This window comes from Lytechinus pictus, chromosome 4 (genome assembly GCF_037042905.1).
Source record: "Lytechinus pictus isolate F3 Inbred chromosome 4, Lp3.0, whole genome shotgun sequence".
NCBI classification, from domain to species: Eukaryota; Metazoa; Echinodermata; class Echinoidea; order Temnopleuroida; family Toxopneustidae; genus Lytechinus; species Lytechinus pictus.
In genome coordinates, this window is record NC_087248.1 from 23725830 (window position 1) to 23745351 (window position 19522).

General features: G+C 36.4%; 1 protein-coding gene across 1 annotated transcript in view; it reads right to left on the reverse strand.

Annotated features, from left to right (window-relative positions):
- The window catches only part of LOC129258794 (SWI/SNF-related matrix-associated actin-dependent regulator of chromatin subfamily A containing DEAD/H box 1A-like), a 37366-nt gene continuing 17844 nt past the window's right edge, over positions 1 to 19522 (reverse strand). The window contains exons 9-18 of the mRNA XM_064098679.1: positions 18888 to 19123; positions 18214 to 18349; positions 16372 to 16506; positions 14229 to 14336; positions 13023 to 13265; positions 11893 to 12081; positions 10349 to 10467; positions 8736 to 8918; positions 7029 to 7138; positions 1 to 2150 (exon numbers count right to left, since the gene is read on the reverse strand). Of these exons, the coding sequence (XP_063954749.1) occupies positions 2086 to 2150; positions 7029 to 7138; positions 8736 to 8918; positions 10349 to 10467; positions 11893 to 12081; positions 13023 to 13265; positions 14229 to 14336; positions 16372 to 16506; positions 18214 to 18349; positions 18888 to 19123 (1524 nt within the window). The 3' untranslated portion in view covers positions 1 to 2085. The remainder of the gene's footprint in view (positions 2151 to 7028; positions 7139 to 8735; positions 8919 to 10348; positions 10468 to 11892; positions 12082 to 13022; positions 13266 to 14228; positions 14337 to 16371; positions 16507 to 18213; positions 18350 to 18887; positions 19124 to 19522) is intronic.

Here is a 19522-nt window from a genome sequence, read left to right on the forward strand (position 1 = left end):
TTCTGAGTCAGTGCTTAGAAGATGTACACTACCACATATAGAGTTCATCGATGAGATTTGTGGTTTCACTATGAAAGCGCCGTGGTGTAGTGGTTCTGACTCTCGGCTTGTAAAAAGAGGGTCGTGTGTTCCAATCCCACCATGGTCTAGCGTCCTTTGGCAAGGCGTCAATCCACACTATGCCACTCTCACCCAGGTGCTAATTGGGCATCGGTAGGAAAGAACCGTCTTTGTAGTTGGTTTAGCAAGTGTGCGCCTAACAGGCTGCTAAAAACATCAAATCCAGTGACCAGGTAATTACTTGTGAAGTGCTTTGAGTATATAAAAGCTGATTATTATTATTAGTCATGGATATAGTGCCCCAGTGTCCAGTACGCAGACCTGCCAACCTTCTACAACAATAATAAGTATTCTTAGAAGGAAAAAAAGTGTTTTTGACAAAAAAATAGTATTTTTAAAAATCTGTCTCAACGAATCAATCACCAGCCTGTTGTAGTGAGATCGGTGAAAAAAATATGTGAAATGACTCTACATTGTACTTGAAAACTTGATAATACATACTTGTTCTTTTCATGCAACAAGTTACTGGCCCAACCGTGATTTTTACCGGCCTCGGACTGTCGCTAGTGTCACGCTCTGCGTATAATACATACTCTATGATTAAGAAAAAAAAGTAACAAATCAAACAAAAAAAGTATTGGTGTATTCATAGCAAAAAAGAGGAACAAATACTCTAAAAAGGGAACGGTTGGCATGTCTGAGTATGGCTGTTGGCAGCCTGAAGTTTGATTATCAAATGACTGCAAGTCATCATATCTGGCAGTTAACATCACTGGTTCATTCTCAAGTTTCAAACTACATTACTGGACCATCTCATCCATTGAGCTACGCAGTTTTACTTTCAATAGATCTGATAGGTGGATTCTTCATGGACTCGCAATACGGCTGCCAGCAGCTTCAATCTCGATTGTCGAACGACGATACGGTACCATATCACATCGGATTACAATATCAATGGTTCATTCTCAGATTCAAGCTATACTGCTATATTATCTCACCCATTGAGCCGAGTGGTTTAACAATGCACAGACTTGCCTTTATGGAATACAAATATGGCTGCTGGCAGCTTCAGACTTGATCATCGAATGACTCCAGAGCATCATATCCAGGCAATTAACATCATCAACGGTTCTTTCGAAAATTGAACCTGAATTGTTGGACCATGTCACTCACTGAACGGCATCGTTGAACCATCCTGCAACTTGGATTCATGGGCCCGTATTCTGAAGTCGGGTTTAACTTAAACTCAGGTTTAAAGTTGTGGTTTAAGTATGGCGAGCCAATTGTTACATAAATCACTAACAGTAAAGATATCATACTTCAGCTCATTTGGCTCTCAAATCGTTCATAATTGTCTAGGAAGTATCAAAAGATTATTGGCTTCACCATCGATGAATCAGGAAAGAGCACAGTAAACATAAGAAACATACAACTTAATAACAAATTTGTTACTTTTGGCTTCCCATACTTAAACCACAACTTTAAACCTGAGTTTAACTTAAACCCGACTTCAGAATACGGGCCAATGAATGCAAATATGGCTGCTGACAGCTTCAGTCATAATTGTCAAATGACTCCACACCAGCATATCCTGGCAATTAACAAACATCGATGGTTCTATCTAAAATTTGAACCTAATTTATTGGCGCATACGAAAACAGCTGCCAGTAGCTTCAGTCTCAATTGTCCATGATTCCACAGTATCGTATCTAGGCAGTTAACAACATCAATGGTTAGTTCTGCGATTCCTAGAGTACAAATATGGCTGCCAGTAGCTTCAGTCTTAATGGTCTATGATTCCACAGTATCGTATCTAGGCAGTTAACAACATCAATGGTTAGTTCTGCGATTCATGGAGTACAAACATGGCTGCCGGCAGCTTCAGTCTTACATGTCTACCATTCATCAGCATCATATCAAGGCATTTGAACAACAATGGGTAATTCTTAGATGCAACCCGTGAAAAAGACCGAGGTAATAATTAGTAGAATGCACACATGGGAATGTGAGGTAGTGATGACATTGTCATATATCCAGAGCGTCTCTGAGCAAGCTAGCAATGTCCTTCTCGTCTTCCTTCCCATCTTCACCTGCAGTCCAATGAAAGTTATAAAAGAAATTAATGATAATAATAATACAAAGGTGGTTCACGTTCCACAAGTCTTGCCTGATTTTGCGATCAATAACATACGCAACACGATCTTGTGACCCCTTAATGACCCTTGACCCATCATCTTTAACAACACACGTGGTATTACCCAATGATCATTTGAATTATTTAAAGTGTGATTAAAATTGATGCAGAAATAAAAGCAAGTTGAACAAAAAAACTTCATGAAAGGATGGACATGACCTCATATCATTTGACCTTTTGACCCCTGGATGACCTTAATAGACCCCATCATCCTCATGGACACACATGTGGTAATACTCAAGGATCATATGTACATGTGGGGGAAGGTGGGGTAAGATGTGACACTTTTTGCTTGTTAGAATTAATATTGTAGAAATAAGAACCTCACCTTAAAATTTAATTTTTCTAATAATATTTTTCACCTATATATAACTTTCTACCCCCACACTAAAAGTCATTGTCACCTTTGAAAAAAGAGATGTCAAATGGCTCAACTTGCCCCATCTGTGGGGTAATTGAGCCACCTTCTGGTGTAAGTTGAGCCACAAAAACTATGTACAAAATGTATGGGGGAAGAACCAGCATGTCAATTTTTTATTTAAAGTCTTTTCAATTGCTAATTCTCTATAAATACTAACATCCTCTAAACGGAAAAGAACAGTCATGTAAATTTGCTCCTTTCTGCCTGCATACCCATGGCCTTTAAAGGATTGTTTTTTTTATAATATAAATTACCATAAGAATTACCATGGCTCAACTTGCCCCATGTTGGCTGGCTCAACTTACCCCAGTCCGAACTTAATGCGATAATTTTGCATCCACACATTTCTTATGCATCCATCATGTAAAAGACTATGACAAGAATGCCTGGACTAACAATGCTGTTCTTATGTCTTCATTATTTAAAAACGTGTGTGTGTAAAAAGCACTTATCTATTTCACACCCTCTTTTTACTTTTTTGGCTGAAATTTGTATTTTCCCTCTAAAAAAGTACTTTTTGTTTCAAAGTTGAAAACAGTGTGGTGGGGTTAGGGGTTAAGCAATGGGTCATCAATACATGACACCACCGCAATGTCTGACTCATTTATAATTGGCCTGGGGGTGGTGGCTCAACTCGCCCCTATGCTCAACCTACCCCGCCTTCCCCTACCAAGTTTGAACATAAATAATGTAGAAATGACAGCAAGTTGAACAAAAAATTTAACATTTTTGTAACACACCAACAGGAATAGTGATTACGAGGTCTCTGCCGAACTTTGTTCAGACGAAATTATTATTATTATTACCCTGGCTTTAGCTTGAGCTGCCTCTTCTATTAAAAAAAAAAATCTACATTTTTGCAGTTATAAAATAACAAGTGGAATGCCTCTGGCGGTCTCACCTGCATCACGCGGTTCAATATAGCAGCAGTGCTGACTTTGAAAACTACTGTAACTCGTACAAGATGTTCAGTGATACTTGGTTACTCTTATGTCCACGTTTTATGAACTAGACCAATACACTTACAGAGATATGATGGTAATTCAACAAATAACCCCAACATGGCCAAGTTCATTGACCTAACATGACCTTTGACCTTGAACATGTGAGCTAAAACTCGCACAGGATGTTCAGTGATACTTGATTACTCTTATGTCCAAGTTTCATGAGTCAGATCCATAAACTTTTAAAGTTATGATGGTAATTCAACAGATACCCCCAACATGGCCAAAGTTCATTGACCTTTGACCTTGGTCATGTGACCTGAAATGCGCACAGGATGTTCAGTGATACTTGATTACTCTTATGTCCAAGTTTTATGAACTAGACCAATATACTTTCAAAGTTATGATGGTAATTCAACAAATACCCCAATTTGGCCAAAGTTCATTGACCCTATATGACCTTTGACCTTAATCATGTGACCTGAAACTTGCACAGGATGTTCAGTGATACTTGATTACTCTTATGTCCAAGTTTCATGAATCAGATCCATAAACTTTAAAAATTATGATGGTAATTCAACAGATACCCCCAATTCGGCCAAAGTTCATTGACCCTAAATGACCTTTGACCTTGGTCATGTGACGTGAAACTCAGGCAGGATGTTCAGTGATACTTGATTAACCTTATGTCTAAGTTTCATGAACTAGGTCCATATATTTTTCAAGTTATGATGACATTTCAAAAACTTAACCTTAGGTTAAGATTTTGATGTTGATTCCCCCAACATGGTCTAAGTTCATTGACCCTAAATGACCTTTGACCTTGGTCATGTGACCTGAAACTCAGGCAGGATGTTCAGTAATACTTGATTAACCTTATGGCCAAGTTTCATGAACTAGGTCCATATATGCTGTCATTTCAAAAACTTAACCTTCGGTTAAGATTTGGTGTTGACGCCGCCGCCGCCGCCGTCGGAAAAGCGGCGCCTTTAGTCTCACTCTGCTATGCAGGTGAGACAAAAATCAAACAATTTTAACACAACTTCATTTTATAAACCTAAGATTGCTTCTACAAATCAAACAGTGAAATGACAAATTTTCATAGCTAAAAATACGGAAAAGTGAAATTTACGACACTAATTTCACACTTGTTAACTCTTCATTTAAAGAACAAAAACAGATTAATTTATGGGTTATTAAAACTTATGTTTTCATTAATTTTAATTTGTGTTATACGTGTACATGTATCCATATTCATCTTTATCAAAACATGAAAAGGAATGGAAAAATTAACATATATATGTTTAAGGAATAAAAACAGATTAAGTTTATGGGATATTAAGTGTTAGCTATTTTCATTCATCTGGACTAATGCTATCTCCATATTTCATTTTTATCAAAGCATGATGATGAATAAAATGTTAACAAATGTTGCCAATTTAAGGAATAAAAACACATTAATTTTATGGGTTATTAAATGTTAGCTACTTTCATTCATCTGGACAAATGCTATATCCACATTCTTTTTTATCCAATCACGATGATGAATGAAAAGTTAACAAATGTTGCCAATTTAAGGAATAAAAACACATTAATTTTATGGGTTATTAAATGTTAGCTACTTTCATTCATCTGGACTAATGCTATATCCATATTCTTTTTTATCAAATCACGATGATGAATAAAATGTTACCAAATGTTGCCAATTTAAGGAATAAAAACACATTAATTTGATGGGTTATTAAATGTTAGCTACTTTCATTCATCTGGACTAATGCTATATCCATATTCTTTTTTATCCAATCACGATGATGAATGAAAAGTTAACAAATGTTGCCAATTTAAGGAATAAAAACACATTAATTTGATGGGTTATTAAATGTTAGCTACTTTCATTCATCTGGACTAATGCTATATCCATATTCTTTTTTATCAAATCACGATGATGAATAAAATGTTAACAAATGTTGCCAATTTAAGGAATAAAAACACATTAATTTGATGGGTTATTAAATGTTAGCTACTTTCATTCATCTGGACTAATGCTATATCCATATTCTTTTTTATCCAATCACGATGATGAATAAAATGTTAACAAATGTTGCCAATTTAAGGAATAAAAACACATTAATTTGATGGGTTATTAAATGTTAGCTACTTTCATTCATCTGGACTAATGCTATATCCATATTCTTTTTTATCCAATCATGATGATGAATAAAATGTTACCAAATGTTGCCAATTTAAGGAATAAAAACACATTAATTTGATGGGTTATTAAATGTTAGCTACTTTCATTCATCTGGACTAATGCTATATCCATATTCTTTTTTATCCAATCACGATGATGAATAAAATGTTAACAAATGTTGCCAATTTAAGGAATAAAAACACATTAATTTTATGGGTTCTTAAATGTTAGCTACTTTCATTCATCTGGACTAATGCTATATCCATATTCTTTTTTATCCAATCATGATGATAAATAAAATGTTAACAAATGTTGCCAATTTAAGGAATAAAAACACATTAATTTTATGGGGTATCAAATGTTAGCTACTTTCATTCATCTGGACTAATGCTATATCCATATTCCTTTTCTATTAAATCATGATGATGAATGAAAAGTGAACAAATGTTGCCAATTTAAGGAATAAAAACACATTAATTTGATGGGTTATTAAATGTTAGCTACTTTCATTCATCTGGACTAATGCTATATCCATATTCCTTTTTTATCAAATCAAGATGATGAATGAAAAGTTAACAAATATTGCCAATTTAAGGAATAATAACTGACTAATTTTATGGGTAATTAAATGTAGCTATTTTAATTAATTTGAACTAATGCTACATCCATATTCATTTTTATCCAATCAAGATGATGAATGAAAAGTTAACAAATGTTGCCAATTTAAGGAATAAAAAGATTAATTATATGGATTATTAAATGTTTGCTACTTTACTTCATCTGGACTAATGCTATATCCATATTCTTTTTTATCCAATCATGATGATGAATAAAATGCTAACAAATGTTGCCAATTTAAGGAATAAAAACACATTAATTTGATGGGTTATTAAATGTTAGCTACTTTCATTCATCTGGACTAATGCTATATCCATATTCTTTTTTATCCAATCATGATGATGAATAAAATGTTAACAAATGTTGCCAATTTAAGGAATAAAAACACATTAATTTTATGGGTTCTTAAATGTTAGCTACTTTCATTCATCTGGACTAATGCTATATCCATATTCCTTTTCTATCAAATCACGATGATGAATGAAAAGTTAACAAATGTTGCCAATTTAAGGAATAAAAACAGATTAATTTTATGGATTATTAAATGTTGCCAATTTGATGAGCAGTGCTAAAGCAGTTTAATCTTAAGGGATTGCTAACCTGAGAATCCTCTGGTCATCTGTTTCTCAAGCTTGAGTTTGTAATTAGCACAGGATAGCATTCCTTCTTCTATAGACTGCTTGCTCACCAAGCGTATCACGCTAACCTCTCTGCCAACATCAATTCAAACATTCAAGATTTATTTAAAGGGGAATGAAACCTTTGGAACAAGTAGGCTTGTGTCGAAACAGAAAATTCAAAGAATAAGAACAAAGAAAGTTCGAGAAAAATCAGACATAAAGTGAGAAAGTTATGAGCATTTAAATATTGCAATCAGTAATGCTATGGAGATCCTCCCACTGGCAATGCGACAAGGATGTTTGATGTCACATGTGAACAACTTTCCCTTTGATGGACTATGGAGTACCCCCAAAATGTCACTTTTTCTTATGGTGATACAAACTCTTTATCCATGATGTATTCTTTAAAAATCTGTATTACATGCCCTCCAATAGAAAGAACAAATGATCTACTGATAGATGTGATAAAAGAGGCAGTTTAAGTGAAATATATAGGCTACTAAAGTAATTGGGAGAGTTGTTCACAAGTGACATCACACATCTTTGTCATATTGCCAATTATGTAAAGATCTCCATAGCATTAGTAATCACAATATTCAAATGCTTTTTCATAACTTTTTCTTTACAGTATTTGTCTGATTTTTCACAAACTTTCGTTGATCTGTTTCTTAGATTTTTTTGTTTTCACACAAGCTTTCATTTTCCTTTAAGCCCCCATCACACTTATTCTGAATCAAGCAGAATTGGCCAGAACGAAAGGACTATTGTTCGACCGCCAGTTGGTCATTTAAATCTAATTCGAACACCAATCGAAAATACCCCTTGAATGTTTTGAACATGACCAAAACCTTCGGGACAGCCATAAGAAATGACAAAAATGTTTCGAATGCAGTCAGAATATTTAGAATGCGCCTAGAATGTCCAAGAATGTAGGATTTGGAAAAATCATTCAACACTGAATTTTGAAATAACAGAGCTTCAATAGGATGTTATAAGTCGATCAATACCCAATGTTCAAATAAGCAAAATTACAACAGTCAAGAAATAATAAAAGATTTGCACATATCAATGGCCTGAATTCACAAAGGTGGTTTTGAAAACCTGCGGTTGAATCCATGGATTATGTAGATTTCCTGTATAAATTACGCTTAATTTAGCGCATATCGGGCGCGTGTATAAAAAATTCCAATGCTGATGCGCGCTTTTGTCACAGTGCGCCAAATTGACGCCTGTTGCCGTGGTTATCCACGCTATCTTACGGTATTCATGAGTCAACTGTTTTTATTTACGAGTCCACTCTTCAAACAGTGGATTCATGAATAAAATAGCATATCTAACCATGGTAACAGGTGTCAATTTGGGGCACTTTGACAAAAGCGCGCATCGGCATTGGAATTTTTTATACACGCGTCCGATATGCGCTCAATGAAGCGCAATTTATACAGGAAATCTGCATAAACCATTCAACCGTGAGTTTTCAAAACCACCATTGTGAATTCGGGCCACTAAGATTTCAAACGTAAAGGGTATCAATAAAACAAGGAAGATTATTGTTAGGTGTAAGCCCCCAATTTTCCATTGAATACCACCAATAGGGTGTTATGGAGGTTTAATTCCTGCCTCTTTTCACTGGAACTACCTTTATGCTATTCGTTCAATTCGATTGTCAAATATCTAACAAACCTACCTCCTTTGTCCGACTCTATGACAACGATCTTCGGCCTGTTTATCATTGTAGGGATTGAAGTCTATGTCGTGAAGAATGACGGTGTTGGCTGCAGTCAAGTTGATCCCGACGCCACCGGCTTTCGTTGACAGCATGAAGATGAAGACGGACTCGTCCTCGTTAAACTTGTCAATCAGCTCCGCTCTGTTGGCCACAAATAACAGACAACGTACCAATCAATCACTGAACAAAGATTATGGCCCAAATTCACAAAGGTGGTTTCGAAAACCCACGGTTGAATCCATGGTTTATGCAGATTTCCTGTACAAATTACGCCTAATTTAGCGCGTATCGGGCACGTGTATAAAAAATGTCCAATGCTGATGCGCGCTTTTGTCACAGTGAGCCAAATTGACGCTTGTTACCATGGTTAGATACGCTATTTTATTCATGAGTCCACTGTTTGAAGAGTGGACTCATTAATTCAAAACAGTGGACTCATGGATAAAATAGCGTGGACAACCACGGCAACAGGCATCAATTTGGCGCACTGTGACAAAAACGCCCATCAGCACTGGACATTTTTTAACATACGCGGTAAAATAAGCGTAATTTGTACAGGAAATCTGCATAAACCATGGACTCAACCGTGGTTTTTCAAAACCACCTTAGTGAACTTCGGGCCTATAAGGCTAGAAGCAGTAGAAGTAATCCAGGTTTTACATCGGGTTTAGTTCACCTAGCACTCACAGAAATCGGCTTTGACCTAACCCTCCTAATCTCCACCACTTGCTTCTTCGGTGTCTTCTTCCGTCGCCCCATCTGACTAGCCACCTTGAAATCAAGCATCCTTCTCAAACCATGATCAACATAATCATAATAATAATTAATAATAATTTATATAGCGCCATCTATTTCAAAATCTATTCCAAGGTGCATTGTTATTATCATTATTACCCCGACTTTAGCTTGAGCTGCCTTTCAGCGCTCTGTGCATTCAAGAAATGAATCCCGCAAGGTACCCATTCCCCTCACCTGGGTCGAGTGCAACAGGGTAAATTTCTTGCTGAAGGACAACACACAATGGCTTGGATTCGAACCCAAGTCCCTCTGATTGAAAGACAAGATTCGTAACCACGCCCTCCTCAACACATGTCACTACCAACATACTCTCTCCGCCTGCAATCAAATGACTTGCAATTAATTGGAAATTTGCACTTGATTGCAGCATAAGCCATATATGGAAATTAAACATTTTCAGCCTGCAAGCTGCTTGCTTGACATGTTTTTTTTTAATAAATCAATTATATCTTTCACTCTATCTATCTATCTATCTATCTATCAACACTTATATTTATCAACCCACCCACCCATCCATCCATCAGAATATTTTTATTTATACATCTATCTATCTATCCACCATTCCATATCAATCCATCCATCTATCACCACATATATTTATCCATCCACCCACCCATCCATCCATCCATCCATCAGTATATTTTTATCTATCTATCCATCCATCTATCTATCAACCATTCCATATCAATCCATCCATCTATCAACACATATATTTATCAACCCACCCACCCACCCATCCATCCATCCATCGTTCATAAAAAGAGAGCTCTGACCTGTCCTGGACCGGTGTCTGTCCGTCCATACGTACAGACCGATGCCCTCTGATCTTCAAATACTCTTCTACTATATCTAGAACCATCACAAACTGGCTGAACAACAGAACTCGACTTCCCTGTTACATAGAAAATCATCGCAAAAAAAGAAAATAATTCATTGATTTTAATACATGCACATCAACAATATCCCAAAGCTACTTCATTGAAAACAAGCACACCATGCAGTTCATATACAGATAGTTTTATAGACTTGGACATTGTTGGTGAGGGCTTCATTTTGTAATTTTTGCAAGGTTTTCATTACGACAAAGGCATTTACAGATTTTTAAGACATTTCGGCAAGGTTTAAACTGGTGAAATTTGCAAAACAAACAAACACCCCCAAGGAAACAAAAATAAAAGAGAAGATCATGCACAATGGTTGCACCGGGGTGAGGTGCAGGTCTAATTTTCCTTTTGCAATGAGGAAAATAAAACGGTAAAAGATCATGAAACGGCACAATGCTATGTAAAACAGTAGTTAAAGGACAAGAAAAATCAAACAAGCATAACATTGAAAATTTCATCGATATTGGATGTAAAATACGAAAGTTATGACATTTTAAAGTTTTGCTTAATTTCACAAAACAGTTATATGCACATCCTAGTGGGTATGCAAATGAGGAGACTGATGACGTCATCCACTCACTATTTCACTAAATAGTGAGTGAGGGACATCATCGACTATCTTTTTTCAGTTATCACTGTTTTGTGAAAAATAAGCAAAAATTTAAAATGTCATAACTTTCGTATTTTACATCCGATTTGAGGAATTTTTCAGCGTTATGCTTGTTTGATTTTTCTCTATTGATTCAAATCAATGTTTTTTCTTGACTGGACTTGATCTTTAATAGCAACGTAGCAGGATTAGTCTCACTGTGGGGACTGTGGAATCAATCAGCAGAGCAGTTGTGTGTTACAGGGCCAAAGATATTCTTCTTACCTCCTTCTTACCCAAGACATGGAATTACCCACACCATGGAAACAGGTCCTAGTCTTGTTGGTACTCAAAGCATAGTCTAAGAAGATCATAACCACTATGATCTCTGGTTTACCTATTCTTTAAGCTCCATCAGTTTCTCATCTAGGACCTGGTACTTTCCAGCTTGCAGGAACAGTTCCTAGTCTAGTTCGTACTTCCTCAAAACCCCAAACTCGTAGAACAGTTAATGAAGCTTAACATAAATATGATCCCTAGACTTACCCGTTCTTTAAGCTCAGCGAGCATTTTATCTATGACCTGGTACTTTCCAGCTTGCAGGAACAGTTCCTAGTCTAGTTCGTACTCCCTCAAAGCCCCGAACTTGTAGTACAGTCAATGAAGCTCATAATAAATATGCCTTCTTGATTTACCTGTTCTTTAAGCTCAGCGAGCATCTTTCCTAGGAGCTGGAACTTTCCAGACTGCAGGAACAGTTCCTAGTCTAGTTCGTACTCCCTCAAAACCCCTAACTCATAGAACACTTAATGAAGCTTAATATAAATATGATCCCTAGACTTGCCTGTTCTTTAAGCTCAGCGAGCATCTTATCTAGGAGCTGGAACTTTCCAGACTGCAGGACCAGCTCCTGGTCTAGTCTGTACTCTCTCAGGGCTCCATACTCATGGCACAGTCTATGAAGCTCGTAATCACTCATCACCTCCATGTCTTCATAGATGTATTCTTCATTGGCATCATAATGGGTTGGCTCCTGTCATAGATTAAGTCAAGATTAAGTCAAGATCAAGTTAAGATGAAGTCAAGATTAAGCTAACATTAAGTTAAGATTAAGTTAAGATTAAGTCAATGTTTAGTTCAGATTAAGGATTAAGTTTTGATTAAGTCTCAATTACTTTAAGATTAAGTCAGATGGTCATTTCAATATTATCTAACATCCACACCCTAGGAGAGAAAGAAAACGGAGGAAAAAGGAAAGTAACAAGAATAAGAACATGTCTCTTCTTTCGCTGAAAAAAAATCTCCCTGGGTCTCATACTAGACAGAGATGAAGAGAAGAGACACTGCAAAATCAGTTTACACTTCATTCCTTAAAGGAAGATTATCATCTGGAATTTGACACCATTTAAATACAAATTACCCACAGTAGAACGATATTCATGACTAGCAGTTGCGATGCAATGGGACTGGAAAATGCCAAAGTCAAAGTCATAATCTTACTTTCCCCATCTTGACAGTTGCCCGGGGCTAAGTAGACTTGGCTGTACACTTTGTTGGGACACCAAGGGCCCGTTTCATTAAGGACTTGCAACTGTTGTGACTATGCCATTATGGTAGCTCCCATGGAAACCTTGATTTTGATTGGCTGCTGAGCCCGGTTACCATGGTAGTTGCCATTATGGCAAAGTTACCACAGTTGAAAGTCCTTTTTGAAACGGGCCCCTGGTTTGCTTTCCTCCAAAGATGTCTCTGTCACAGGCATTTCCAATGCCTTTCACAAAGTCTGGGGTCAGCAAATTTAAATGACATAACAGTGGCCAGTTACATACAACTTGCCATAATAACATATTAACAATTACAGTTAAAAGCTAATGAAATCATCCAATCCGATTGGCTGATAATAGATTTGTAAAAGAAAATGTGCATTTGTTATCATAACAAGTCTTCATGAAAACGAGACCCTGGGCAACCTACCTCCAGCATGAGCTTGGCCATTTTCCTGAGCTTCTCGTTGTCATAGTGACGCCTCAGAAGCAGGGGATGGTTCGCTTGCTTCCGTAATTCCATCATGGCAGACGACATCTTGCCTCGTTTGAATCCAGAGACTTTGAGGTCTTTGGAAAGGGACGCAACAAGTTTGGTGTAACCTTCCCTCTGGTCGGCCGTCATCTCAACATGCTCGATGCTTTCCTTCTTCTTCGGTAGCTGGCTCAGTACCTGGAAGTGTTTCACAAAAAGTATGAATTAGAGTCATGCTGAACTTTGCCCGCTTTGTTTGACAAGAGTAACGCACAGCAGGCTACCAACTTTGACTCAATTCACATTTCATTCACAATACACACACAGTGTATTAACCCTAAAAGGACTGGGGGGGGGGGGGGGTCCATGATGGCCCCCCTCAACGCTCCGCGCGATATTTCCAAAACGCATAAGGAAAGTGCCGCAAAATTTTATTACTTTTTTCTTTGGAGTCTCATGTAACTTTTAAGACCAAATACGCGACATACGGGTATAGAATCATGACGCCACCCAACTTTTTATGAGACTATGTCATGCCGAAAATGGCTCAATTTTTAACTTAATGTACAAAGTCTATGGGAGATGAAATTCATAAAAGGGTGATAATTTTCGTTCTAATTGGGTCTGCGTAATTAATTAAGGGTTTAATTTAGTTGTTAAATGATTTGTAATAACTTCCATTGGAAATAAAACAAATGAAATAATGCCTTATATAACACATGGAACTAGGAATTTTAGTGCGACTCTAAAAGCCATCACTCACCTTATGTTTGGTCTGCGACTAGAATTTGGAATAAAGCGACGTAACATTTATGCCGATTCTCTAGATATGGAATTATTTGCTCAGCAAATTTCTAAATAATTATACAGTACAATATGTTCAGATTCATGACAATAGCACCGTTCTTAGTAGAATAAAAGTAAATTAAATATCTAATCACAATGACGTCACAGCAATCGTGCGACAGGCTATGACTTGAAACAAATTTGACCTTTACTCCAGAATAAGGGTTTACAATCATACAAAATTTCGGTATTAGTATTCTTAAAGGTAATTCTATTCTCAGATAAAAATATTTTATGCATTCACATTTTCAGAAAATAAGGAAAATAAAATTTGTTCCAAAATTGGAATGTAGACCATTCGCAAGGTGTTCTTACATCAGCCTTGATCCTTCGTAGAACAAACGGCTGCATGATCTGCTTGGCGTGGGCAATCCTCTCCATCTCGTAGCTACTCTGCTCGTGAGGGTTGCCCGTCTTTTGTTTCTACGGAGAACACAAGAGAACAAAGTATGTGTCCCGTTTCATATAACTTGTTATAACAACAGGTTTGCAATAGCGGTTAAAAGCTACTGAAATCCTTCAATCTGATTGGCTAATGGTAAATTTTTTTACAGAAATTGGGCATCCACAGAATTAAGGAATTCCACGCATTTTCATGGAAAACCGTTATTCAATTCAATCCAATTTATTAACTCTTTGTGCACTGGACCATGAACCCATCTGTACTGAATTATTTTCAGGGAGGGAAACAATGCATTGTTTGTTGAGTGTGAAATGCGAAGTTCGCATGGCACCGAGTGTGCATTGGTGCGAAGTACGCGTGGAAAGGGTTAATAATTCATAAAATGCAAATCAGATACATACAATAAAATGTGTATGGGAATCGTAACAAAAGCCTATGGCTTGCTAAACAGTGACCCCCTTATATACAAAATATACAATATGACATGGTAAATCAAGAACATAAAAGGAACAATCAAATCTACAATTCAGTTACAATTAATGCAGTGAAAATAAAATCAAAGTAAAATCTGATAAAAAATAACCGTGACTGTTGAGAAATCTACCCATTAAACCTGTTCACGGGGCTTAGAAATGGCTTTGCCAAGCTTTTATCTGTTGAAAAACTTGAGTTTTTCTAATATTTTCCCTTTTCACAATTGCTCCATATTTTGTACATGACAGCAAAGAACACAGAATGTGCTGTTTAGAATGCTGAAGAACATTTGACGTATCATATCGATGTTCATGAACTATGTTTATTTTAAATGATCAAATAAATGAAATGAAAAATCATACTACCATGATTTATCATTTTTTCTTACATTTTAGTTAAAAAGTAAAACTGGGCAAGAGCGTACAGGAATTATTCGAACATTTTACATACATAACATTAAAAAAGAACAAGATGAACTATGCCACATATGATGCCTGGGACAAATATCCATTTGGCCATTCGATTGTTTAATCGGGTAAAAAATGGAACTGTTCGGAACAATGAAGATTCCTAAATAATCACAAAACACAGAACGGTTGATCTATATATGTGACCCAACCAGCGGTCACAGGTAACGAGCAAGCTGACTCGTCGAGTGTCCCAGTACAGCATTTATGACATGCACATCAACACACACCCAGCTGGATAATGCATGGTTGCTATCGAGGCTGTCATTGTTGTGCCTTGAAAGTTAGTAAACAAAGAGGCTTTAATCGGAGGAAATTATAACATGTAAACAAAATTTTTGGCATTACTCCTATGTGTTTAAGATCGCATGCTCGATCTGTAATGAAAATCATAAGTCAGAAGAAAAAAAATTGGAACCAGTGGGATTCGAACCTGCCATCTACTGCTTTCCTGGCAGCGACTTAACCACCAGGCTATTCCGGTTCACGGCTAAATCACGATGAACTGGAATTCAAATACCCTCAATCCTCTTCTTTCTGACTCATTAATATGCAAATCCTGTTCGCCGTGGACAATAGATAGTAAATAAAGAGGCTTTAATAGGAGGAAATTATAATTCGTAAACTTTCGGCATTACTCCTTATGTGTTTTTCTGATTTATGAATTTCATTACAGATCGAGCATGCGATCTTAGCGTCTTGAAAGTTACAATGTTTGGAATTTATAATATTTTTGCATAAATTTCATTTGTTATCTTGCGTTTTGTTGTGGGGATTTCTTGCGAGTGGGAATGCCATTAGATTCATATTTGATTTCCTTTCAAAATAAATAAAACCAGAGTGAAATATGAGCATTTCATATCAGATGAAAGCATCTCATCATAAATAATGACGGCTACCATGATCGGACGCTTGAGCATTTGAGGAATTTCTTTCTACCAGTTACCCATTTACCTCACCAGGGTTGAGTGCAGCACAATGTGGGTAAATCTCTTGCTGAAGGAAAAAAGGCCATGGCTTGGAATTGGACCTACATCCCTCAGATTGAAAGACGAGAGTCATAACCACAAGACCACGATATCCCTTATCAAGATTACTCACAGACATCACCTACCTTCATACTAAAAACTCTCGTGAGATCGTTTGCCTTGCCACTGAACAACTTTGGCAGGGTGAAGGCTAATACCGAGATGAGCTCTTGAAGATTGTTTTGTAGAGGGGTTCCGGTCAGTAGTAGCCTCTTTTCAGCCTAAAATACAATAAAGAAGGAGAAAGTTTAATTCAATCTTAAAGGTTGTTTTGGAGAAACCTGTCGGCAGTAGCCTCTTTTCAGATTAATATTTAGTTAAGAATGTCAGTTCCATTCTCTCTTTAGAAAAAGTTGTTTTGGTGGTTGTTTACAAGAGAAGCACCGGTAAACAGTCTCTTTGAAACTTAATAAATAATATAGAAGTAGAATGATATATGTTAGTTTCAATCTCTTTTTGATGGTTGTTTTAGAGAGGGGTGCCACTCAGTAGTAGCCTCTTTTCAGCCTAATATATAACAAAGGTTGCTAGTTACCCATGCATAAAACATTGATTAAAACCACATTCTGAACACAGAAACGGGTGTTAGACCAAAATGGGTAGGCAATGTGTTATTACACTATCTGAGAATTAATTTATGGTTGGTTTATAAAATCATCCACATAAATAGGCTGAATTGCATTGGATTAACATAATATAACAATTCAATGATAGAAAGATATAACAATCAAAAACTATAAATGCCCTTTTTTTTAAATAAAAGGACGAACACATTGGGTGATTTCAAGTGATTTTCAGAGTTTGTAAAACTGATCCAGATCACATTATTGACATCTCAACAACTAGTAAGTGACTTTTCGGGACCATCTTCATTTTATGTTTGGCGTTACAATCTCGTAAAATTGACCTTACACCAACACCAAAAGGTCAACACTGAACTTGAAATCACCTAGTGGTTAACCCTGCAGACTAGGGAAAAGATGACCAGAGTATAGAGACAAGGGGAAAAGAAGATTTTACAGAGTAGGGGATGAGGAAGATAAGAAGAACATAATAGAGGGGAAGAACAGTAATACACAACAGATAATAATTCTTATTTACACCAAAGGGGGGAAACTGAAGAGCGAAAAACATAGCTCGTCAATTTAAGAAGGGTGTATAAAATTATAAACATACAGTAATAATATCTACCTCATCCCCTACTCTGTTGATCTTCTTTCCCCTCGTCTCTATACTATGGTAATCTTTTCCTTTAGTACACACGTAATAAATTGCGCAATTTATTATGCGTGTACTAAATGTGTACATAGCTAGAGTTGTATTAGCTCTCGATAGAATAATAATAATGGTCACAAGCGTAGTTTGGCATGGAAATCACAGAAATTACAACTTTTTTCTTAATAGTTGGCAGCGTTGTTGAAGACCATGTGGATACATGTAATATGGGACAATATAATTAAGGACAAATCCACCTCAACAAAAATTTGATATGAATAAAAAGGGAAAAATAAAACAAGCACAACACTGAAAATTTCATCAAAATCGGATGTAAAATAAGACAGTTATGCTATTCTAAAGTTTCGCTAAATATCCCTCAACATGTAGGATACTATTTTTCAAACATTTTGTGGTTCAGTCAAGCTGATCCCTACTTCCAAATCTGTAAAATTGAAATATTGCACAATTCAAACAGTACAAGACAAAAGAAATAGTGAGGGACATCATCAACTCTCATTCACATAGCACTGAGTTGTGCATATAACTGTTTTGTGAAAAATAAGCGAAAGTTAAAAATGTAATAACTTTTTTTATTTTACATCCGATTTTGATGAAATTTTCAGCACTATGCTTGTATGGTTTTCTCTATTAATTCAAATCAACATTTTTCTACGGGTGGTCTTGACCTTTGATATTTGGAAAGAACTTACCCTAATTTTCATGAGATGATTGTACCTCTGTGATTTCATGTTCTTCAGCATATGCCCTTCATCAAAGATGGCGTAATGTAGAGGTAGTTTCTTGAAGACTCCTCGATCCTCAGCACTACTCGCACATATATTGTATCTGGGAAGGAGAGTTCACACTTCTTAGAACAGTCGATACCATTCACACAACAAGAAAAGCTGTTTCGATTGCACTCAATTACATGTATTATGATCATCAATGAGATTGAGGTGATATGATCCAAAAAATGTGTAGGAAAGTCAGAAAGATGCACTTTTCCATGTTACATATTAGAAACTAAAATCTTGTTCTTTCCCTATTTTGTTTCTTTATTCCATGTTTTCTTTCATCTTTTTTATCATTTCTTTCTCCTGTCTAACTTTCTTTCATTATCCCTTCCTTCCTTCCTTTCTTTCTTTCCTTCTTTCGTTCTTTCTTTCTTTCTTTCCTTGCAACCTTTCTCTCTCTTTCTTTCTATTTATCTCTCTGCCTTCCTTATTTCCTCTTTCTTCCTTCTTTCTTTATTTCTTTCTTATTTATTATCTTTCTTCATATCTTCCTTCTTTTCTGTTGTCATTACTATACCTTTCTTCCTTACCTTGTCTCTGTCTCTTCCTTTAACTGCCTTAACAACAAAAAACAATATAGAACCACTCACGAGGTCACGATAACGTTGCAGGGAAGGTCTTCATAGAGAAGGTCCTCCCGAATTTCCTGCCTATCCTCTTGCGATCCGTGATACAGTACGACCTCGAGGGCGGGACACCACGTCTGGAGCTCTCGCACCCAGTTGTCTACCGTAGAAGATGGGGCAACGATGAGATGCGGTCCCTTGGTCCCTTCTTCCAGGAGATGACTGAGTAGGGCAATGACCTGGATGGTCTTCCCAAGACCCTGTGAAAAATACCCGAGAGATGCTTAAAGATCAAGTCCAGTAAAAAAAAAACGTTGTTTTGAATCAATAAAGAAAAATCATACAAGCATAACACTGAAAATTTCATCAAAATCAGATGTAAAATAAGAAAGTTATCACATTTTAAAATTTCGCTTATTTTTCACAAAACAATTACATGCAAATAAGAGAGTCGAAAAAAAGAAACATATTAAAAAAAAAAAAAAAAATTCTCAATGTGACCTTCAACAACAGACCTTCCAACCTCTGTGAATGAGTATTCAGTATTCAGTATCCTCAACACTGTACTATGAAATATTGACTCACAAATTACATGTACCTTATATCTTTAGGATAGCTACCTGAAATTACATTTATGCAATTACCTAAATTTAGTTTTA